Source organism: Neofelis nebulosa, chromosome 15 (genome assembly GCF_028018385.1).
Source record: "Neofelis nebulosa isolate mNeoNeb1 chromosome 15, mNeoNeb1.pri, whole genome shotgun sequence".
Classification (NCBI taxonomy): domain Eukaryota; kingdom Metazoa; phylum Chordata; class Mammalia; order Carnivora; family Felidae; genus Neofelis; species Neofelis nebulosa.
The window spans coordinates 26,928,225-26,953,091 of record NC_080796.1 but is presented as its reverse complement, the minus strand read 5'-3'; the positions used below and the strand labels follow the sequence as shown (position 1 = coordinate 26,953,091).

The following is a 24,867-nucleotide window of genomic DNA, read 5'->3' as shown; positions in this document are numbered from 1 at the left end:
AAAGGCTCAGGAGAAATTTACTGTCTGATATTTTCCCCAGATTAAGCTATTAGTGAATATAACAGGATCGCTAAATGATCAAGTAATGTATTATGTAACATAAACCAGAGGTTAGAAGCCGGAAGTCCATCTATTCCTAAAAATGGGGAGATGTGGCAACAATGAGGTACAGCTGGGAAGGGTGCAGATCCCACTGTATTAACCTTAAGGATGCCAGTTTGTCCTAGCCCTCATTTTCCTTTGTTATCTGACTTTTGGTTTACTTCATTTACTTACATGACTTGCTTCATTCTTGTGAGCATGTCTTTGTAGACCCTTGAGTTTGCAACCCCCGACAGACATAGGTACATGACGGAATTTAAAGAAACAATTCTGTGAAAGAGGTAGCAACTAGGTTGACTTTATTTATTTTGAAACTAGGCTGACTTAAAGAGTGTGGATCGACAAAGAGATGATGGTAGAATCTATCAGGAAAGAAAAAATAGCTCAAGCTAAGGCAACACGGAAGGAAAAGCACATGGTAATATGGAAACTAGAAGCCCCCCAAATTTTATCTAGAAGCAGCAATCAGCAATTACAGAATCCAAGGAGAGACAGTGTGGCATAATGCTTGGGAATTAGATTCAAATCCCAGTTCTACTACTTAATAGTGAAGTACTAAGCCAAATCAGTTAAGATGCCTAAATTTTTGTTTCATTAGCTATTGAGTTACTTAACATTTCTTGGTTTAATGAAATATAATAGCACAGTGAGTACTGAACAGTTACTAATTCTCTCTCTCGACTTGTCTAAATTCACATAGCCTGTGGGGTGTCAGAACTCTCTTTTTTTCCCTCACTCTGGCCAGGGGTATGTTTGCTTTTAAATCTCAAAACATCAACTACTAAGAATAACCTTATTCAGACAAGAAGGGTCATGTTGTTAGAATAGGAGGATATGACATTATAGAAAATCAGAATCTTTAAAAGTATTCAATTTCTTAATTTTATATATAGATTTCCACTTATTTTTAGTAATTATGTGTATGAGCAGTTTTATCTTAAGTGACATTACACAGTGAGATACATCAAAACAACATCAAGTTTCTTCTAAGTTTAAAACCTTCTGAAATGACAACTTAGTAAAATGTTTAAAAATCCTGCTAGGTTATAGAGAGCATTACATTATTTAGGTGGCTGCCTCCTGACAAGGTCTAATGCTCGTTCTTTGTAACAAAAAACAAACTTATCAGCCTGCTACTATTTCTGAGAAGCTGAGTACTATTTTTTCAGTATTCGAGTTAAAAGATCTCTGGCCAGCAGACTAAAATGTTTGTTTTATAATTGCCTGCTGAACTATGATAGTTTGTTTCCAGATGGTGCCCTTCCTTCAACCTGCACACAGTCTCTCCTTGTTCGGAGCTATTCAACCTCCTGCTGATCCCACTACCCCCACCCCTATTTAAGGCTACAGAGAGGAAATCCTAAGGAGGAGACTTTCCCCCCCTAGTCTCCAGCAATTTTTTGGTGACGTAATATGTGGGCTGAACTTGAGTTTACTGAGAAAGAGAGGGAATCACTATTCAAGGGTACTGTATATACAATCTGGGTCAGCTGCAGCTGGTTACTGCATTTCTCCATGTGGCAGACAGAGCAAAGCCACAATGCTTTCTCTGCCGGATTAACGACAGCCCACAGACCAGAACTTCCACTATACTACTTAAAATTACATAGGTGGCTTGTCAAATTCAATTGATGAGTGTTGTAAGAAGAAAAAGAAGTTCGTTATTACAGCTTGGATTCAACGGTCCAAAACAAAAATGCAATTGCCATTAAAGTCACAGATGAACAAACTTCTGCACTGATTTTTAAAAGCGAGAATAAGAGCAGCAAGTTTCTGGGTCTGCTTTATCAACAGATGCATAAAGGTATTTTAATATTTCTTGTTTTTATTTAAAAATTCTGTATGTCAAAATTTTATATTCGTAGAAATTTCAAAATCTTTTATTAAACAAAGAATTTATAAATACACTACAATTTATCTTAGCTGAAAAAGGTTTTCTTTTGCACCTTTATGTAAAAACTGGTCCTTATGTACATACTCTGTGGTGATCGATGCATTATATGAGGTTCACTTTAATAACATTTGGTGTATATGCTTACACATCGGTAGATACGTGCTTGGTTTCAGAGAACAAGTGCTTTAGTGACACTAGAAAGAAATTTTAACAAGTAACAGATTAAATGTATAAGGCTGATAACACAGTGAGTAAAAACAAAGGGATACAAACAAAAGAAAACAGCTGTAAACATGAGTCTCTCTTCCTGCAGTTATAGTGTATAAGTTTATGCATACTGTTAGAGATCTTAAAGTATAGCTACAAAACACAGCTAAGAACATATAAAATTAACTTAAAGGCTTTAGAACAATTCCCCAGTTATAGCATAACCCAATATGAAGCAGAAATTTTGTAAAGATTAAAGGTAAGTCTATGGTATTTCTTGCAAAAACTCAAAATTGTAACTAACTTTCCAGGTTTACATGTAACAGGAATTTAACTTGGGTCACACACATTAAAACTGCTATACCTAGAATTACTTAAAAAAGCAAAGTTATTGACACACACAAAAAAACTAAAACTTTATAGATTAGGATTAAGGAAAAAAATAAAATGTGACAGAAGTATTAAGCAGTCAGCAGTAACAGTAGAAAATAAGAACCCAGAAGAACCAATTACTTAAATACATGATTAAAAGACCAAGAATATATAATACTTTTAGACAGACAGAATTTTGGTAACCATACATATGAGGTTTCTTTCAATATTCTACCTGAGGGCTTTGTTTAATTGTATTACGAGAAAGAACTGTTAAAAATAAAATTACTAGTTACCAACAGTTAGCTTTAGCATCAAAGACACTTAAGTTTTTTATGATTTGGGGATTTTCTGTTCTTTTAAAAAACTAAAGGCATTAAATGGTAAGAATCTTCAACAAGCAAATAATTGTAAAGCTAAGATTTCTTCAACTTTACTTACATGTCTTTTCCTTAAAGATTCAAACTCTAAATCCTGGGAGGATCTCTGTTAAACATATTTTACAAGAAACTGATAAAATGTCCAAGCAATACTGCATCTGAAATACTCTCATCTCTCTTTCTGTTGTTGTTATTTTTTTTTTGCTATGAAAAGTGCAGGACCTCATTCAACCTCATTTCTTACTGAGTCCTTAGGCAAGCATTTAATCTGAAACCCCAAACACACAGATAACTATCCCTTTCTTAGATGTCTCCAGGGGATGAGATTGTTCTCAAGTCTTTTCCCAGAATATAATTCACAATCTAGAAGTACCTAAGGTATCTTCAGTGCTTCATAAATTTAGGTTCATTGCCTCATGCTATTTTCGGTGCGTGAGATAACCAGTTAAATGCCTCTATGCATTTACCATCTGAAAGGAAGTAAATCCTGATTTTTATTTCTTCTCTCTACTAGCTGGCAAATGTAGCAACTATGAAGAGAAACAGTACTAATAAAATTAACCCAAGGCATGGAAGACTTTTTTTCTTTTTTCCCTAAAAACAACCAAGCAAAGGCACAGATTTAAACTTAAGTAGACTGTAACTAATTTATAACATTCTCTTGGGACCTAGGAAAATTTTAACATATACAGAAAGGTTTTATGAGGTAACACAGATTTATAGATCTTTCACTTTTAAAACTGAACGTGGTGGGGAAATACTGAAGTTTTCAGAAAATGTAGTAGTAAATGTATTTTTAAAACCAGTTCTTTACTCATGACGTAGCTAGTCTACTTACTTAAGAAATGTGGCTCCTTATTCTTCTTTATGTGACAACTGAGTCATTACTTTTATAATAAGGGTAAGGGAATTGTATTTGCTTAAAAGAAACCTTTAATTGCCTCCTTTAAATACTTACTTAGGTCAGATTCTCTCATGGTGCACAAGGATTTATCTTACGACTTAATCGTACAGGAGCCCACAAAGAGCTAAGGCAGAACATACTGCTATTTTAACTTTTCACGTTTTTGTTCTTTCATGACAACACTGATGTAAAGTCACAATAACAGTCTTGGATTATATGTTCTTAGTTGTTCTATACAAATCTGTGTCTGGTAGGAAACACAAGCTGTTCAAATCAGAATACTGTTTATGAAATTCTACTTGTTTGGAAGTTTCATGATAGGTTCTGAATTTCCCTTGTTTTGGTAGCTTATGTCATAGATTACTTAAGTAATTTTATGATCTAAGAGTTTCCATTCTATTATTAAAGTGAAATGAGTGAAGTTGAGGACTAGCTAAGTTAACTATGCAGGAGAAATACTATACATTTGAACCAGGAGGCTGACGGCTTCTACTTTACTGTCCTCAGTTTTTAAAATAAACCACATCTAAATTCCACGAATCTGCAAATATAACAAGAAATCTTTTATTGGTTTTTGGCATAAGTAACTCTAGTACAATAGCAGTCCTTTTCTTATAAAATAGACAGATGATGTTTAAGGTCTAAATTTTCTACTCATGTCCGAGGCAAAATATAAAAACAAAAAACTAAAAGTATTCATCCAAGTGTGCTTTTGATGATCACTTAGCAAGAGAAGGCCTCTGATATAAATAAGGAATACTATTATGCTCACTCCTCCTATCTTATGTTGGTAACAGAAAAATACTCCACACTCCACCCTTTGCTTATTTTCATTCTCACTCCACCTTCAAAACACCAAAGGAGACATGGTTTTAAAAAGTAGTGGTCATCTTCATAACTGCAAGTCAAAGAGTCCTTATTTCACTGATTTTAATAATAACCTTTATTTTGGGGGAGGGTTCATACTTACAAGTTAGATAGATATCAACTGATACAATACATACAGAGGAAAAGGAATGACAGCAGAAAAGTTTGGGATAGAAAAATGATGGAAACAGAGCCTAACAAAAATGATTCCCAGATACCTGTTCATAAATAAGCAATGGGTCAATGTAAAGAGATACACACCAGGAAAAGACTGAAAAACGAGAGACACAAAGTTAAGGCTCCTCTGTAGTTACACCACGACTAGGATAAAAAACACCGGTCTAGCAAAGTTAGGAGCAGAAGATCAGAATCGCATTTGAATGCCAATGTTGGCTTCTCTGGTACTTTATCTCTGTGTAAAATGGTATACATTTATTTCACAGTGTTGTTGTGAATGCAAACATATTGTTAACATGTATTAAGCACTACATAAATGTGAAGGACTGTTACGGTATTGGGGACAGAAAATAGAATAGAATATGTTGCAATGAACTCTGTGGAGTCTCTGTCTACGTTCAAACTCTGGTGCCATCTCTTAGAAGCTGTGTGACTCTGGGTAAGGTACTTAATTTCCAGATGCTAGTCTTTCGCTAAGAATGAGGACTGTGACAGTCTACCTCAGAGGATTGTAGTTACAAGTAATGGACTTAATGCATGTAAAGGGGCTCAAAATAATGCCAAGTGCCCCGTAAGTATGAATGACTGTTATTACTGCGTTACTGTTATTAATCGTAGGCATAAACAACTTGGGACCTGACTTCTCAAATCAAAACACAAGAAGTAGGGTGGGAAGTGGTACACTAGAGTTCTTAGTGTATCCACTGGTGTCCTTCAAAACCAGCAAGCAGGAATCGAGCTTGTGACAGTGGGAAGGTGGGCCATGTGCCGCTCAGCCTGCTGACGCACCCGACAGAGTGGCACGTCCTACCCGTTCTACTGCTACCACTCCTTAGGGAGGGAACTCGTGAGAAAGAAGCAGCTTTGGTTCGTAGAGCAAGTTCTAATGTTTCCTCTAGTGTTTCTACAGAAATTGCATTATAAGGGACAAGAATTTCTCTGTCACAGCAAAATTGAAACATTTCAAGCACACATGTCAGCAATACGTGCCACTGCTATAAACACTGACTGAGGAGCCGGGGAACCTGAATTCTTGACTGGGTTCTAATACCATCTATTTGTGTGGTCTGGGCCTTCAACATGCACATGGGTGCAAAGAGGTTCTTTTTTATTCTTTAATGTTTATTTATTTTTGAGAGAAAGAGGGAGAGCACATGTGAGCGGGGGAAGGGCAGAGAGAGAGAGGCAGGCTCCAGGCTCCGAGCTGCCAGCACAGAGCCTGATGGGGGGCTTGAACTCACGGACTGCGAGACCATGCCCTGAGCCGAAGCCGGACACTCAACCGACTGAGCCACCAGGCGTCCCAGGTGCAAAGAGGTTCTTGAATGAGATGGTCTCTAAGGCACTTTCCAACTCTAACAATCATATTCAAATATAGAGTTTCTTTCCTTGGTAATGGTTAAAGAAAATTATTGAAATTTTACTAAAATACAGTTCAGTAGAACCTGTTAGAAGAATGAACCTGCTAAATCATACGTAAACTTAGAACATATATATGATTATGGTTTAGAAAACATAATCGCCTACAATAATGACTGTAAACATTCCCTCATTCTTCAACTTGTCTCGAATCCTAAAAGGACATGCTACAAAAACTAAAAATATGATGCCAAAACTTTCTGGTTTGAGATCTGCCTCAAAATGTTTCTCTGATAGATAAAAAAGATATTTATTAGAGAGGGCCAATTTAACTAAAACCAAATATACATATAAAATAATGACTAGTAAAGTCACTTGCTATTAGCTTTAATACTAGTTAGGGAAGAATGTTTTAATTAATGCCTTATACACATTGTGTATCATTTTCAGAGTCTTAAGACGGTAGAGTAAGCTTTTCAAGGGTAAGAAAAGTGTCTTATTAGGGTCTCAAAGCACCCAAGAACACTAATAGTATGCCATTGCAAACAGTGGGCACTCACCAAAATGTGTGCACTGAGCTGGGGAAGAAAAAGTATTACAGTGAGGTGATAGTTGGGAAAGTTATTCTCTGAAACCTAAACAAATGCAAAGGCATCGTGGTGTTGGATTTAACAAATTAATAAAATTAATTCTGGCCCAATTAATAACACCAATAGATACTCGGTTTTTTCCATTTTTTTTTTCGTTACTGACTTTAAAAGTAGGTTAATATTCATTCTTTTTACTTTTTTTTTCCTTCACTGGTTTGTTTTTTTACAAAGACTTCATACAACCTCATTTCAAAATGAAGGCTTTTATTTGGACCCTAAGTGTGTTATTCTTCCTACTAATGGGCATTGGACATTGCAGAGGAGGACAGTTCAAAATAAAAAAAATAACCCAGAGGAGATACCCTCGTGCCACAGATGGTAAAGAGGAAGCAAAGAAATGTTCATACACATTCCTGGTGCCTGAACAAAAAATTACAGGGCCAATTTGTGTCAATACCAAAGGGCAAGATGCAAGTACTATTAAAGACATGATCACCAGGATGGACCTTGAAAACCTGAAGGATGTGCTCTCCAGGCAGAAGCGGGAGATAGATGTCCTGCAGCTGGTGGTGGATGTAGATGGAAACATTGTAAACGAGGTGAAGCTGCTGAGAAAAGAAAGCCGGAACATGAACTCCCGTGTTACTCAACTCTATATGCAGCTATTACACGAGATTATCCGTAAGAGGGATAATTCACTTGAACTTTCCCAGTTGGAAAATAAAATCCTCAATGTCACTACAGAAATGTTGAAGATGGCAACAAGGTACAGGGAACTAGAGGTGAAATATGCTTCCTTGACTGATCTCGTCAATAACCAGTCTGTGATGATCACTTTGCTGGAAGAACAGTGCTTGAAGATATTTTCCCGACAAGACCCCCATGTGTCTCCTCCTCTTGTCCAGGTGGTGCCACAACATATTCCTAACAGTCATCCGTATACTCCTGGACTGCTGGGGGGTAATGAGATACAGAGGGATCCAGGTTATCCCAGGGATTTAATGCCACCACCCGATCTGGGGACTTCTTCCACCAAAAGTCCTCTCAAGATACCACCAGTAACGTTCATCAATGAAGGTGAGTTACCTCTTACTGTTAAAAATGGAAGCATGAGGTTAATATGTTTTACGGTTTATAAAACAATGCACACAATAAATGGCTTACTCTTAGTTTTGGTGACGTAATTATACACGAACATTTTTGTTTTCTATTAATCAGGAGTTGAACTTAAATACATCTCTCAGGTCTGAGTCTAAGAGTTTCTAAAAACAGAGTATTCTGTGAGAAAAGTATTGTCTTCCATCCAAATTCTCACAATCTAAGTTACCAGCATTAAGACAGGAATGAGTCCATAATCCACTTCTAACCTCTACAACCCCCCATCGGCCTCCAGCTAGATCATCTAGCTGCTCAGCAATCCTTCTGTTTACCTCTTGCTGCTCTCCCCATTTTCCTCCTCTCCAAAAGGAACATTTAAAAATTTGCTTTCACTCTCCTTAAGCCTCTAATTACACCTCCTCCTTACCTCTGCTCTCAGAAATGTGTCATCTACTCCTGCACTGAGATGAAGTCTACTCAGGCCCTAGGTTCCTTGTTTTTTCCCTATTTTGGAAACATCTACATAACACCCATGCCTTCTTGCCCTCAGTGTTAAGAGGAAAAGGTATCCCTTCTATTTTCCAGGGCTAAACAAACTACAATTTGTATCTTATACCCACATACGTATAATTACATTTTCACTATGGTTAAACAAAACAAAACAAAACCTAAAATTGATCCCACTATCCCTACCTCTATTTCTTAATTTTGTTCCTTCTTCCATTCCTCTTCCCTCCCTCCCTCCCTTCCTCTTTCCCTTCAGTATTGGTCACCGATCTAAGTGGCCAGAATACAAAGATAAATAATTCATCTTTGTTTCAGTTTAGTAAGCTCACTGCTAATTTTCTGAATATTTTACATTTATTTTACCCCTGCAACCATTGTGCCATAAGGCATTCTCTTGAATTCTTTAGAAGTTGATTTGTTTCCTTACAGTGGAAAGAAAAGTCCAAATGCCCCAAAGTAAAAAGATTAAATAAATAGTTCATTCACTTACTGAAAAGGCAGTACATAAAAATGTACGTAGACTATGGAGTGATTTTAAACAACAACACAGAGAACAAAGACTGGAACGCGTATGTCATAAAGTATGTCTCTGCAGCAGTGGACCCCAGTGCTTTCTTGGGGCTCCACTTCAGAATATTCTGACTCTTCCTACTTCTCTAAATTCTTCATTTGCATCTCCTTCCTTCTCTATATTTAAAAAAGTTTTCCTCAAGATACTCTGTTTTGCAGGTTTCACACACCTTCAAGGCCGCCAAGTACCACCACTGCTCAGACGACTCCTGCCTGGGGCTCTCCCTCCAAAATCTAACCAATGCTCAGTATTTTGCATCTGGATGTTCTACCATCACCTCACATGGTGCTGCTTCCTCTCCTGAAATGCCTTCTCCCAGTTTCTCTCTTGACCTGGCAGATTTTAAGGCTTAAGTAAAAGAATACCTTAAATATTACACGTTCCCAGATTCCAACAAACATCTAAATGGCTCTTTCCCCAAACTGCTGACTTTGCCTTGAACATGTTTTCCGTTATCACATTACACTAGAGTTGTTTGCATGTTGGTCTCCTGGTAGACTGAATGCTTCTGGAAGAAAGTGAACTGTCTTTTCATTTTACTGTCTCAAACACCTAGCTGGGGGATGCCTGGCTGGCTCAGCTGGTTAAGCCACTGACTCTTGATCTCAGGGGGGTGAGTTAGAGCCCTGTGTTGGGCTCCATGCAGCGTATGAAGCCTACTTTAAAAAAAAAAAAAAAAAGAAAAAAAAAAGAGCGCCTGGGTGGCTCAGTGGGTTAAGCATCCGACTTTGGCTCAGGTCATGATCTCATGGTTCATGAGTTCGAGCCCCATGTCTGGCTCTGTGCTGACAGCTCAGAGCCTGGAACCTGCTTCAGATTCTGTGTGTCTGTCTCTCTCTCTGCCCCTCCCCCACTCTCACTGTCTCTCTAAAAAAATAAACAAACATTAAAAAAAAAGAGAACTCTCAGTATTCAACAGTAAGAAATCGAACATCTAGGTAGTAGGATCAAGTCTTGGCACATTGTGCTCAGCATATTTTAAGCACTATGATAGATATTTGAGGAATAAATGAATGAGTGAATGAATGACTAGAGCTTAAAATAATCTTTTCCCCAAGCTAGCATTTTCCTTTTAAAATAAGTAACTTATTACAGAAGTAATACATATTTATTGAAGAAAATCTAGAAAATACTAACAAGCTTTTAAGAAAGGTTCGCTAAATAGCCAATAGAAATAAACAGGAGTGCCTGGGTGGCTCAGTCAGTTATGTGTCCGACTTTGGCTCAGATTTCAAGTCCCTCATTGGGCTCTCTGCTGACAGCACAGAACCTACTTTGGATCCTCTGTCCCCTGCTCTCTCTGCCCTTTCCCCGCTTGTGCTTTCTCCAAAAAATAAACAAACATTACAAACAAAAAGCAAATAGAAATAAACAAAAGTTAACCAACACTTTGGTAATAGCCTTCAAGTCTTTCTTACGTGTCCTTCCTGTTAAACATGGTAATAAGTATTCTTGCAGCTTTAAAAAATAACTTTGTTCTTTTTCTTTCTCTATGATTATATCCTTAGGATAAATTCCCATTAGTAAGATTGGTGGGTCATTTGATTTTGATTTCTCTGTTTTGATTTCCATCACTCCCTATTTCTGAATTTGTTTGGCCCATCTCTGACACTTGCCTCCTGCCCCACATACCCAGTCAGCTCAGTTCTACCCCTGCTGCTTTTCCATCGTTCGTGGACTTGTCCCTCATTTCTATTCAGAGCCAGAACTCTAACTTAGCTCCCAATTATCTATGGCAGCAGCTAGAGGATAGACTTCTGGGTTATCAGCTGTGTAACCTCAGGGTGTGGGGTGAAGGTGGGGTGAAACTGCTCTGTGCCTCGGTTTCCTCATCTGTAAAATGGGGGATAATAAATGTACTTACCTCATAGAATTTAACATTTGAGGAGTACTTAGAACAGTGCCTGGCAGTCAAAATGTTAACTCTTACTAGAAATGGTGTAATAGCTTGTCAATTAGCCTAACTCCATTTTCTCTCTCCATCAAAATATATTCTATATTGCCAACAGATCTTCTGAAACTACCACTTTGATCACATCACACTTCTGCTCAGCAGTTCCATATGACACACAGAAAATGTGCATTTTGCTTAGCCTGGGTAAGAACAATTTCCTCCTCAAAACAATCTTACTTCTTTAGCTTTCCTTCTATTAAGTTCCTTCATAAAAACCATCTGTTTCAATAAAATGAATCAACTCATTGTCTTTGAAATGTTTTCCATGCTTTCTGCCTATCAAATTATAAGGCTCAGACCAAAATAAAATAAAATAAAATAAAATAAAATAAAATAAAATAAAATAAAATAGCAACTCCTCCTTAAAGTCCTTGCTGACTTCCTCAGGCTTAAAGTGATTGCTTCTTTCCACAAATGTTTCTTTTCTCTGTGACATAAAGTATATACAACATTCCTTATACTCCCTCTTGAATTATCAGTTGTCTTTACAGGTACATATAGTACTTATATACACATCTAAATAAAATGTCTTCTAACTATAATATAAGCTCCTTCCTAGTAGATGGATATTGTCTCTCACTTGCAGATGCTAAATAAATGTTGGCTAACTTGTTACTACATTTTTACAGAGCTTCTTAAAGTTTTCATTCCAAAGACCTTCATGAAAGTACTTTTGATACATTGCACTAACAATGTATTAACTAACGCTGTATTAACTAACAGCGTGTTAAGAGTATAGATATCAGGATTCATTCAGTATATATTGTTTTAACACTCAGTAACAACAGGCTAGAACACCACTATGTTAGGTAAATGACGATCATTACTAATATCCCCAAACCCTGTGATTTCCAAAGCAAAGATGTGTACAAAATGATCCACTGGGTATAGAAAGAAAAAAATACGTATTTATTTTTGATATTCTTCTAAAAAGTGTATGTTTTAGGTAAGCTTTTAATGTTTGCAATTTATCAGCATAATAGTTTATACATTATCACATATAAATAAATATAACTGAAGTGTGTAGAATTTTTTTTTAACTGATGGAAGGTATAGCTATGTAGGTACGGAGATGAACACCATGGAGTATTTTCTGTGAGTGCTGAATCTTAACTGGATGGTATCGGTTCTAGAAGAAATTATTATTCATATATTCATACACTGATACATTAAAAAATGCTTACACAAAATGAGCTGTATCACTTCTACATTTTATTATACACTGAGCTGTAGTGTAAGAAAAATCTTGTATTTCAGAATTAAATCCCATGTTAGGGATTTAGCATATCAAAAGTCCCATTTAAAAGACCTCTGCTTAAATAAAACAATGGTGTTTATATCCTTAATAAACTAATCCCTAATGTAAACTTAAGGGCACACATAATTTTTTCTGCTATTCACTATTTGTTATTATAAGTAAACATTAACTTTTTACTTATTTCATTCTATAAATGTTGGTCTTTGATATCCAAGGAATAATTAGCTACACCGTAAGAATGTTCATTAGAACACTAATGAACATATAAGGGAAAGCGCACAGAGTTAAGAAAACCTGTTATCTTTGCTATTGACCTTGAGTAAGTCACTTTGCCTGACTGTCCTGTTCTCTCACTTGTACAATGAGAGTGCTTGTTGGACCTGACAATTTTAACATCCTTTCTAGTTCTAATATTCTATGATTCCTATAAAATATAAATTACTCTGAGCAACAATAAACAGACTTGCTATTTTCTTTATATATAATGTACTACAATCTTTGTTCACAGTATTCTTATCAGACTGGAAAATATATTTGAGCTTTTTCGGTACTTGGACAAAAAGGGCAAAGATGGATGGTTCTTCTGTACTTACATATACTTCTGGCAACAAGATGTTCTTAATAACTGTGCACTACATGTAGGTACATAGTCTAGAATTCTAAAGTCTCTAAATGTATAATGCATATGCATTAAACTTGTTTCAGCCAGTCACAAAAAGTCAAATACTGTATGACTGCACTAATATGAGGTGCCTACAGTAGTCAAATGTGCAGAGACAGAAGGCAGAATGGTGGCTGGAAGAATAGGAAAGTCTGTTTGATGGATAAAGGGTTTCAGTTCTGCCAGATGAAAAGAGTTCTGGAGACTGGCTGCACAATAAAGAGAAGGTATGAACCGTACATTTAAAATGATGAGTTGGTAAACTTCGTTATGTGTATCTTACCACCATTCTTCTAAAAAGGTGTTTTAATGACAATTTTATATTTTAGGTTATAAGAAAAATGTACCTCCAAAGAACAAACTTACTATGAAATCAACGCAAATAATGCAATAACTCTGTTAGATTAAAATTAATTATCTCCAGAAACATTACCTTCCCTCTACCGTTAAAGCAAAATGTTTGGGAATATAACTGCACACCTGGCAAACTGCTATCAATAAAATTCTTAACCGTTAATGTTATTCACGGACGACATTTTGGGTTAGTCTTTTACAAAAGAAAACATTGCTCTTTTACAAATGGTGTATTTATAAAAATAGTTTATTCCTTGTAAGCAAATTGATTTGAGAAAGTTCCTTCACAGCGTATTAGAGCATAGCTATCAGGAAACTTGGGATTCTGGCAAGGCTTTTTTGTTGCCTCTTTTGTAAGAAAGATTGTTATGGTAATTTGTGAGGTGATGCATATGAAAACACTTGGTGTATGTATGGTCTGACCATCATTAATTACTCCATTTATCTGCACCCTCCCCTACATGTGCCTTGCTTTGCCATGTATGGGAACATAAAAGGTAAGCTTAAAAAGTTAAACATAGGGGCGCCTGGGTGGCGCAGTCGGTTAAGCTTCCGACTTCAGCCAGGTCACGATCTCGCGGTCCGTGAGTTCGAGCCCCGCGTCAGGCTCTGGGCTGATGGCTCGGAGCCTGGAGCCTGTTTCCGATTCTGTGTCTCCCTCTCTCTTTGACCCTCCCCCGTTCATGCTCTGTCTCTCTCTGTCCCAAAAATAAATAAAAAAAAAAAAAGTTGAAAAAAAAAAATTAAAAAAAAAAAAAAAGAAAAAAGTTAAACATAAAAAGCAGTCATTAGAAACTAACAATACGCTTTTTAGTGGATAAAACTTTTAATTACTTATAATGCTTCTTATTGGTGTTATTTTAAAGATGCAATTGCTTTCAGTGGAATACTTAGATTAACACTTTAAAAAAAAAAAAAACTAAAGAAACCTGTTTAGACAAAGGGGCTATTGGAATAGGATTCTTTTTTTTACCAGTTATGAGAAACAACTTATAATTCTTTAGTAATTTCAAAAATAAAAGCTCAGATTGCTAAATGCATTTTATTTTTTAATTCCATTTTATTTTTTAAGATTCAAAAAAAATTTTTTTTTCTTTTTACATTTGTTTATGTTTGATAGAGAGAGACCAATCACAAGCGGGGGAGGGGCAGAGGGGAGGAGACACAGAATCTGAAGCAGGCTCCAGGCTCTAAGCTGTCAGCACAGAGCCCGACATGGGGCTCGAACTCACACAGTGCGAGATCATGACCTGAGCTGAAGTTGGACGCTCAACTGACTGAACCACCCAGGAGCCCCTATTTTTTTTTAAGATTTAAAAAAAAAATGCTTTTTATTTATTTTGAGAGAGGAGAGAGAAAAAGAAAGGGAGAGAGAAAGCACACATGTGAGCAGGGGAGGGGCAGAGAGAGAGAGGGAGAGGGAATTCCAAGCAGGCTTTGCACTATTAATTAGTGCAGAGCCTGACATGGGGCTTGATCTCAGGAACTGTGAGATCATGACCTGAGCCGAAATCAAGAGTCAGATGCTTAATCACCTGAGCCACCCGGTGCCCCACTAACTTTTATTTTAAACTTACAGGTTAATAAACATAGTAATTAATATTTTTAGAAGACAGAATCTATTATTGCTTTAGAAAGTATTTGCCCCAAACTTCCCATTTGGAAATGCTATAGAATGTATTTGTCTTATACTTAGCTCACAACCCAATTAAAAAGTTTACCTCTCAAAAGATTTTACTTGATGACCAATTATTTGAAGCTCTAAAGTGATTACCTTTTTGTCCTGTTTCTTTTGTCACAAAGAGCAGGATTAGGACAATTAAAATAAATGAGAAATTCAACAAGTTCAAAAAGGGAAGAAAGCTTTTCCTTTTAAGCAATTAAATAGTTTCTTTACAGAAAAAAAAAATGGGTATATTAAAGATGGTTCCCAATAAAGGTATATTTAAAGTATGAAAAAGAAAATTAACCCACTGTTCTGTTCAAAATATGGGTTCTTAATGAAAAATACGTGTTGGGAAATAATGTGGCATGACTGGTCAATATTTTTCTTTCTATGAATCAGATCTATTAACTGGAGTTTCTTAGCCCTATACAAACTTTAATCATCAAATAAACTGAGGAAGAGAGAGACTGGTCCTTCAAATTCAATGTACAGAACTCCAGTTTCCTGCCTTGAGAAGAATCCAATTGTGTCAAGAAAGATGAAGACTATTTCAAGATTACTCAATGCAAGAAAAAGGTTAATAAAATTCCTATTTTAAAAGAAAGGTACTTCCAGTCTATACCCTTTGTGAACCATTCTGAACAAATTCCTGAAACATATGTTAGTAAACTTACTTCTGATCATATGCAAACCTTCAAGTTAAATTTGACCTCTCAAAAATAAAGCTATTACTTTTCTTCTAGTCATTTAAGAATTCCTATTAGGCAATGACTTTTGTGGAAGAGAAAGCAGTAAAACACTTAATAGAAGAATGTCTTATAATCAAACTCTAGAGAAAAGTAAATAACATATACAAGTAATAATGAAAAAATATTTCTGCCAAGACCAACAATATATACTGGGCTAAGACAGGTTAATGGTTTATTTATAAAAAAATAAACACAAACAAATACTAAATTCTAACATTAACTACCTGTACCAAGGAGAAAAAAGTAGCTAAAACACTACTAATTTTAGACACATGTTCTAGAAAAGGATTTCAACTACATTTTCCTAAGCTTTTTGATCAACTAAATCTAACAGGCATCTGAACTGTAAACATGAAGGCCATCACCAAAAAAGTGGGTTGAAAATTAAAGTTAAAGGTAATTTTAATATTGCATAAAATGAAGTCTTATCAAATCAAAGCTGGATTTAGAAAACCCACAACTCTCCAATTTGTTTAAATATCCAAGGGCCTTTTAAGTCGCAGAAAAGAAACAAATGGTATTTTACAAATATTCTGTCAACATTCAAAACCTTGATGTTTCTAAATATTTTAGAGCAATTCAAGTAACCTAGTGAAAGTCAAACTTTTGAATATATACTTAAATATAAAATGTAATTGTCAAAACTACAGTCAAATGAGTGCAGAGCAAACATTTACAAGGATGACATTCATAAAATAAACAATACAAAGGTGACATTTATAGAATAAACAAATTTCTGAAATGAGGGAATATTTATGTGGACTGCAACAAGACCATTTTATGTGTGCATTAACTATAATAGAGTTTAAGATAAGAGCAATGTTCCTCAGATATCCTTGACTATTGTGGAAGTGACAACTTCAACTCGACAGTCTACCTCAAGGGCTCTAAGTATCACCCTTGACCATTTACATTTCAGGCATACAAAACTTCTAAGTCCTCTGTAACCTCAAGCTCTCTTCTGTTTTCAGTTCTCAGCTCAGGTTACTCGTGGGTAGCCTTGATCAGACTCCTAACCCCCACACTATGAGCCCAAGCTCTTCCACAATTTTCAAAACTCAGCTTAGATACAGGTAGACTTTGATCTCTTTTCTGCAAATCTGGGTTAGCTATTTGTTGGCCAGTATTCCCAACTGTCCTGCATAACTCCGTCAAATATTTGTCATGTTGCAGTGGAATTCCCTTTTTGCTTGCCACTTCCCCCACTTCCCACTTCACTCTGTGGTTGCTTCTTTACCTCTTGAGCCTAAACTTTCTAGCCTATCATAGATGCAGAAAAGAAACATATGGAAAAAATGCAGAACTGAGGAAATTCTGGAAACCACTGTGGCTACTAGGGATCATGTAGTTCAACAAATATTTGAGTGCCTATGTGGGCTTGAACTATGGATGCACAACTAAAAGATACAGTCTTGGCCCATAGGGAGTTGTAGGAGTAAACAAATGAATATAATATCATGTATTACACAAAATAATCTAAGAATGGACCTGGAAATTAGACTTCACTTTTCCTTCAATTTTGCTCCTGCATATAAAATTCCATAGATTTCATCCTATCTGAATTACAACCTCTCTATCCTTCTCTGACTTGACTACAATGCATGCTTCTGAAGTGTTTAGTAGCTCATATGTGATGGATAAATAAGGAGAATAATCAGTAAAACAAAGAGGTCATATTGGTTCATTGGGATTTTTTCCAAGCTATTTTAATGTTTTGTGTCACAAGTATCAACAGCTGAATACAAAGTATGTTAACAGCTAATATTTGCTGTTATTTTTAGTGTAAGATTTTATAGAATATGAAGTTTTTCAGGAATACATTATTTTCTACAATAGAGATGACTGTACATTCACCTTTGATTAGCCATATTAAATTTATTAATTAAATAAGATACATATTTATTACATGAGCAACTGCTTTTTTTTCAAGGTCTGCAATGAAGGAGAAAAGAAGGCAATTAACAAGTTACTCATGATGACTACTCTCTAAAGCACTGTGTTAAAAGTTCTGAATACTTTGTAACTTAAATTCAGTAAATGACAAGGTAGATAATATAAAAACAATTCACACTGAATTTTAATGGAATGTGATCAAATTTATGGCCAGTCTAATAAGCTCAAAACATTATTTTTTCACAGTCCTCCCTACCTTAAGAACCTATTTATGAGCTTTCACAGAATAATCAATATCCTCATGAATATAAAAGCAGAAATTCCTTTTTATTTTTTTTAAAATTTATTTATTTTGAGAGAAAGAGAGAGGCAGAGAGAGAGGGAGAGTCCCAAGCAGGCTCCACGCTGTCAACACAGAGCCCAACACAGGGCTTAATCTCACAAACCATGAGATCATGACCTGAGCCTAAATCATGAGTTGGACATTCAACTGACTGAGCCACCCAGGTGCCCCCGAAAGCAGAAATTCTTAGCACAATTTTAGCAAATGAAATCTAGCAATACATAAAACTAGTAATACATATGACCAAGTCAAGACTATCCCAGCAATAAGGTGGTTGGTTTAATATTAAAAAGTAATCACAGAATTCACCTACTAACAAACAAAAAAAAGAAAAACCCTATTATCTCAGTAGATAAATAAAAGCTCCTGACAAAACCGAAAATCCATTATGATAAAAACTCTCAGCAAACTAGGAACAGAAGGGACAAGAATTTTTAAAGTAGTTATTACAGCTTAAAGGATATGTTCATAATGAATGCAAGATTAGAAACTGCAGGAGAGAAATAAAAACTATAAAAAAAAGAATCAAATTTTTTAAAAGAATTAAAGAATCCAATACCTAAAATAAATGTAACCCAAGAAAGGGAGCATTAAGTCTTTCCAGGTTCTCAAATTTTTTTACTAGTAATGTATAGTGTTTATGGTTATTGTATCATAATTTCAAAAAGTCTGAAACAGAAATATCAACAGAACATAAAAATGTGGGCTAGAGAAATATATCATCTATTGATTTTGTGTGTGGTTTTCAATTTCCTTGTATTTAAAGTGTGAAGGCAAGTTAATTTATTTACTTAAAAAAATGACCAATAGCCTACTAATAGTTAAAACACTGATAATGTAAAGCCAGAAGAAAAACAAAAATAGTCTCCATCCTCAAGGAGCAATCTAGAGGAAAGAGTTCAGTCTCTAAAAACCTCTTCTAATGATGCAATCGTATAACTATTTATTTAATGAGATGACTCCTTCCCCAGTTAGCCGAAAAGGGTCCCTTTATACACCGGTACAGTATAGATAACACATTTCTTAAAATTTCAACAACCCTACTTTCATTATAGTGTATGAGCTTTACTCGACTAAACTCTATTTTCACCTAATTTCTAAAAAGTGCACATGTCAAAATGTAAATATTTCTAGTAAAATATAAAATGTGATGACTGGAATTTCTATACTTTTTTATTGTTGTTCTAAAAGATCTGTGGGGTAATTCTTATTTCTGAATCACTTAATATTTTTACATCCTTATAAAAAAAAACAACAAAGGATCAAAACACTGGAGAATGGTTCAACTAAAGAAATGTTCAGTAAAACTTAGAAGCAATCTTTCTTTAGATCCAAAAAAATGTGGAAATCACAAGTTCAAGAGTCAGACACTACAAAGTATTTCACAAAAATGTTCTGTCATTTTAAAAGATACGAAGAACTTACTAGTGGATTAAAAAACAGGGAGAGAATCCGTTTCTCTCCCTATGAAATAACACGGAAGCAAATGTAGCCAGCAGTTCAGAACATGGGCCCTGGGGTTAGAAAGAAACGGGTTTAAGTCCAAGGTTTATTACCTTCTAAGATATAGGACTTTAGTTTCATCTCTAGTTAACTGTTAACTGTTTCATCTATAGGACATCTGTAAACGATCACAGGGTCACTGTGTAGACTAAGAAAATTACTGTTAGTCATATAAATTGAAACAATTCTTTAGAAAGGCATTTTGCCAACATTCCTGAAATGCATTCATATGGACTACTGAATGAGGGAAAAAGTTAACAGATTCTGTAAGTTTGGGAAATTCTGATTTATTTCAGGGCTTCTTAGTCTTTAATATGTACATGTACACTGTGAGTTTCCAAAAGGGTAATATAATACTTAGCAATAATAAAACTTATTTGACCGTGGTAGGCGGTTTTCACGAAGTACCTTAAGGGACTAGTGTGTTCAACTGAAATCAAATTTTGGAAAATGTGAACTGGGTACAATGAAGAGCCATAAAAGTGTTCACACCCTCTTGATCTAGCAGATCAATCCCACAGCATTTTTAAAGTAAATATTTGAAAAAAATGAAGCCAATAAGAAGACACTTTGTGCACTTTACAATAGCAAAAATCAGATGGAACTTCAGTATCCAATGACAGAGTAATAAACAATGATATACTAATGTTAAAAATTGTGTATTACAGCTACTATAAGTGCTAGAATGAAGACTGTGGTCCCAAGGAAACTGTCTTTTTGTTAAAAGACAGAATTCAATTTTCTATGTGTGTCAGAATTACAACAATATAAAAATGTATGCATATGGACAAAGACTCCTAAGAACAGTGGAAAATGGAACAAGTTAATGTTCCAGATAGTGGGACTGGGGTAATCCTTTATTTAGTTTCTTTAACTTCTATGGTATTGTGTATACAATAGATAAAAAGTTGTATTGTAAAGAAAGAATAAAGGTAAGACCCTAGACTAAAACTATTTTAATAAGGCTCTATTCCTAGTAAGTTTCCTGGTAATCAATGATATTTTAATTATAGGACCATTCAAAGACTGTCAGCATGCAAAAGAAGCTGGACATTCAGTCAGTGGGATTTATATGATTAAACCTGAAAACAGCAATGGACCAATACAGTTATGGTGTGAGAACAGTTTGGATCCAGGGGGTTGGACTGTTATTCAGAAAAGAACAGATGGCTCTGTCAACTTCTTCAGAAACTGGGAAAATTATAAGGTAAATCAGTGATTTGGACCTGGGAGAGAGGTGGAGCAAAGCAACTCTTACAATGTAGTCATTCTAGGAAATAAATAAGATACACAGCTGAGAAACAACTATCCATATGTTTTTTACTATCTACCTTTGTAAAAAAAAGAATTCTCATCTCTAGTTTTAAAGTCAAAATTAAAAGGCAAAAAGGAAACTAGAGATATACTTTAAAATGTCTCAGTCTGGATCATTTATACATGTATTTAATTCTTAGCAAAGACTACTGCTAATTCCATTTTTTTTTCTTTTTTAAAAAAATGTTTATTTATTTATTTTGAGAGAGAGGGAGAGGGAGAGGGAGAGGGAGGGAGGGAGGGAGGGAGGGAGGGAGGGAGAGAGAGGGAGAGAGAGAGAGAGAGAGAGAGAGAGAGAGAGAGAGAGAATGCAAACAGCGGAGGCACAGAGGGAGGCTCCACACTGTGGGGCTTGCTTGATCCCATGACGGTGAGATCATGACCTGAGCTGAAATCAAGAGTCGGATGCTTAACCGACTGAGCCACCCAGGCACCACCACTAATTCCATTTCCTAAGAAGACAACTGCTTTTTTGTTTACGATCACATTTGTACCCATCAGCAGTTGTATGTAAGCACTAATATAAACTACAGAACTTAAAAAAATGACTCTTTCTCTAGGTTAAATTATCTCAGATAATCATCCCCCCATGTTTTAAATTGGTTAACACCAGACAACGGCGCTGTTGGGAAGTAATGTACACCCAGATATATGGGACCAAAATTATTTCTCAATAATTTTGATGTTTATCATGCTAGGAGTGTATAGTATACACCCTTCAGTTTAAGGATGGCAGATGAGTGCGATTATATTTTCTAGATGGTTAATACTTCATTCAAAACTGTGAAGTAACATGTGATTACTCACTTTTAGGTGGCATTTTACTGGCAGCTAAAAATGAGATATTAACATATCCATGTCAAAAGTTGTGTAAATTTCCAAACAAATAACCAGGGAGAAAATCCCCAACACAACCTCCTTGAAAATACACTTAGTGTTAAGATCAGGTTTGCCGAAACTTACGCCGTGCTGCACACCTGCAATGGTGAATGCTTACTGAAATAGGACAGTTCATTGATTTTTTAAAAATAATCTACAATTTTTCCAAGGTGGAACTTTGAAGATGACTGTTTTATCCTGATATTTAATTATAATAGAGCTAAAGAAGACAATTTGCTCTACTATCATTTTTATTGAGTGATCATAAAAATGCCAGATATTCTTTTTGTCTGACTATGGCAGGGGACAGTTACATATATACCTTTAGAAAAAAATCTGGCTCTTTGTACGAGAGAGATCAGGAATCCTTTTCAAGAATCTGGCTAGTTCACTAGTTAATGTTTTTAGTAGCTAGGAATAATGTTTATTCTGTTTTGCCCTTTTCTTATACCTAAGGTTTGAAGCTAGATGTATAAATAAATATGGACAAACTAAGAGAAAGAAAAACAAAACAAAATGACTATGTGGGGTTTATAAAGGTCAGGTGAGCTATTAAAATGGAAATTCACATTACCGCTTAAATGGCAAATATTTTTATGTTATCAAATGTTTGAAACTTATCTATAAAAAAGTTTACTATCCCTGCACTTATGTTTGTACTCATGCTGTTTGTTTATTAACAGAAAGGGTTTGGAAACATTGATGGAGAATATTGGCTTGGACTGGAAAATATCTATATGCTTAGCAATCAAGATAATTATAAGTTGTTGATTGAATTAGAAGACTGGAGTGATAAAAAAGTCTATGCAGAATATAGCAGCTTTCGCCTGGAACCTGAAAGTGAATTCTTTAGACTACGTCTGGGAACTTACCAGGGAAATGCAGGGGACTCTATGATGTGGCATAATGGTAAACAGTTCACCACACTGGACAGAGATAAAGATATGTATGCAGGTGAGTAAGAAAAAACTGAAGTGTATTCTTTGTAGAATCACTACCTTCTATGTATTACACAGAACCTTGCTATTACAGTATACACTACTAAAAATCTTTCCAGAAAAGTAATTTTGGAGTCAGTCACAGGGAATATAAGCTGCTGAAAGGTTGGTTATCTCTTCCATAAGGCAATCCCAAAGTGTGAATGAACTCTGTGAAAAATAAGGTTCTGTCATTCTAACTTGGGGGTGGGAGGGTGGTGAGGAAAAAAACACTCATTCCTTTGGAAATAAAATTCTCTAGTGCCTAAAATTCATAACAACTACTAACTAATCACCTACCACATGCCAGGCACTGTTAACAGATGCTAAGGATACAGCAGTGAACAAAGTTCCTGCCCTTCTAGAGCTTATTCTCTAGGAGACAAAATTATTTGTCAGGTGGTGACAAATACTCTAAGAAAAATAAAATGGAGAGAACAGTGAGTGATAAGCAGCAGGAGGTGGGGTGGGTGCTATTTTATACAGAGTGGTCAAGTAAGGTTACTTTGAGAAGGTAACATCTGAATAAAGACCTGAAGGGAGCAAAGGAAGCAAGCCATTTGGGTACATGGCCTTGGTAAAGGCATTTCTTAGCACTCACGTGAAGGGGAACAGTAGGACTGCAACAACAAAAAAGCTTTACTCAGAGAAGTTAATATTTGGTTTAGGAAGAATCATTGAAGCCATCCAGAAAACAGAACTCTTCACATTAGTTTTCCTATACTTCTGCCTTTTTACCCCAGTTTTGTGGCCCTGATAAAGAGACATCACCCTGCAAAATCTGTTTTTCTGTTCAGCTGTATCTTGGCAAGCAGTATATAGGTCTCTAAGTTTACAATGGCAGAAGAGGGAAAAAGGAAGATATAACCAAAGTATATCCCATATTTACAGAAACACATTCGGCCACTGGTAGTGCTATTCTAATTTACATTATTTTGTGCTTTTTTGAGAATTCAATTTTCCCCAACTTACTTACATACTTTAGCAACTCCATACCTTTCCTTCCCAATTCTCCATTTTATTCCTCTTTCTCTCACACAAACAAACGCTGTTTGTGTTTTATTTACCCTGCTACACAGAAATTACAATTAATTACAATTAAGGTTAATTAATTATTAAATTAAAATTTAATTTAATTTAAAAAAGCAAGGGTAAGCAATCAAAGGGCAAGGTCAAAAAGGCAATTCAAGTGATCTTCCAAGTAGCTGATACTTCAGCAACAGTAAAAGAATGAAGAAACAAAACTCTAAAGACAAAGGTAACTGAAATCAGTAAGAAAAACTGAAATTATTCCGAAGGTAGAGTAAGTTTTTCATGGTTTATGGAGCACCACGCTTGGAGAAACTTTTACTTTGATACTGTATTTTCTTCCTCAAAGGAAACTGCGCCCACTTTCACAAAGGAGGATGGTGGTACAACGCCTGTGCGCATTCTAACCTAAACGGAGTGTGGTACAGAGGTGGCCATTACAGAAGCAAATACCAAGATGGCATATTTTGGGCTGAATACCGAGGCGGGTCGTACTCTTTGAGAGCAGTTCAGATGATGATCAAGCCTATTGACTGAAGAGAGATCGCCTCCAACTTAAATGACAGAGAGCTCTGCCCTTTTCAGTTCCTAAAAATGTAAATGTTACATGTATATTGTTTTGCACAATTCATTGCTACAGATACAGTTTTAAATGAACTTACCATAACTGTAAAAGGGGATTTATGACTATAGTTTCATCTTTCCTCAATATACTGCAGAAGATTATTTGTACCCATAATCCTATTTTTAAAATTATATTGACTAAACATAGGCAGTTTGTTTTATAAAATGTAAATATTTGCCACAGTATATAACAAATTTAGCTTTATTTTAAATCAAAATTGAATACATGTTCAAGACAATTTATTTAAAAATTTTATGAGATTGCTCTAACTTCCAATAGAAAAAATAATTTTAAAATTTCAGCCAAGTAATACGTTTTATTTATAAAAATACAGACAGGAAATTAGAGAAAACTCTAGTTTTGCCAATAGAAAATACATTTTGCATTGAATAAAAGTTATTTCAAATTCAATTTGTGCCTCTGACATGAAATGGTTAGACCGAAATCCTTTTCCTGCTTTTATTTTGAGAGAGAGAGAAAAAGCATGCACAAACGGGGGAGGGGCGAGAGACAGAATCCCAAGCAGGCTCAGCACTGAGCATGGAGCCCGATATGGGGCTCCATCCCATGACTGAGATCACGACCTGAGCCGACATCAAGGGCCAGATGCTCAACCAACTCAGCCAACCAGGCG

The 24,867-nt window shown here is 35.6% G+C and overlaps 2 protein-coding genes across 6 annotated transcripts in view; one reads left to right on the top strand and one right to left on the bottom strand.

Moving 5' to 3' along the window:
• The window catches only part of RALGPS2 (Ral GEF with PH domain and SH3 binding motif 2), a 171,203-nt gene that overhangs the window by 46,288 nt on the left and 100,048 nt on the right, over positions 1 to 24,867 (bottom strand). The window lies entirely within an intron of this gene.
• Positions 1,421 to 24,644, top strand: ANGPTL1 (angiopoietin like 1). Its single transcript, XM_058701143.1, has 5 exons — positions 1,421 to 1,906; positions 7,084 to 7,929; positions 20,423 to 20,616; positions 22,286 to 22,556; positions 23,958 to 24,644. The coding sequence occupies exons 1-5, from the start codon at positions 1,897 to 1,899 to the stop codon at positions 24,143 to 24,145; spliced, it is 1,509 nt and encodes a 502-aa protein (XP_058557126.1). The 5' UTR covers positions 1,421 to 1,896; the 3' UTR covers positions 24,146 to 24,644.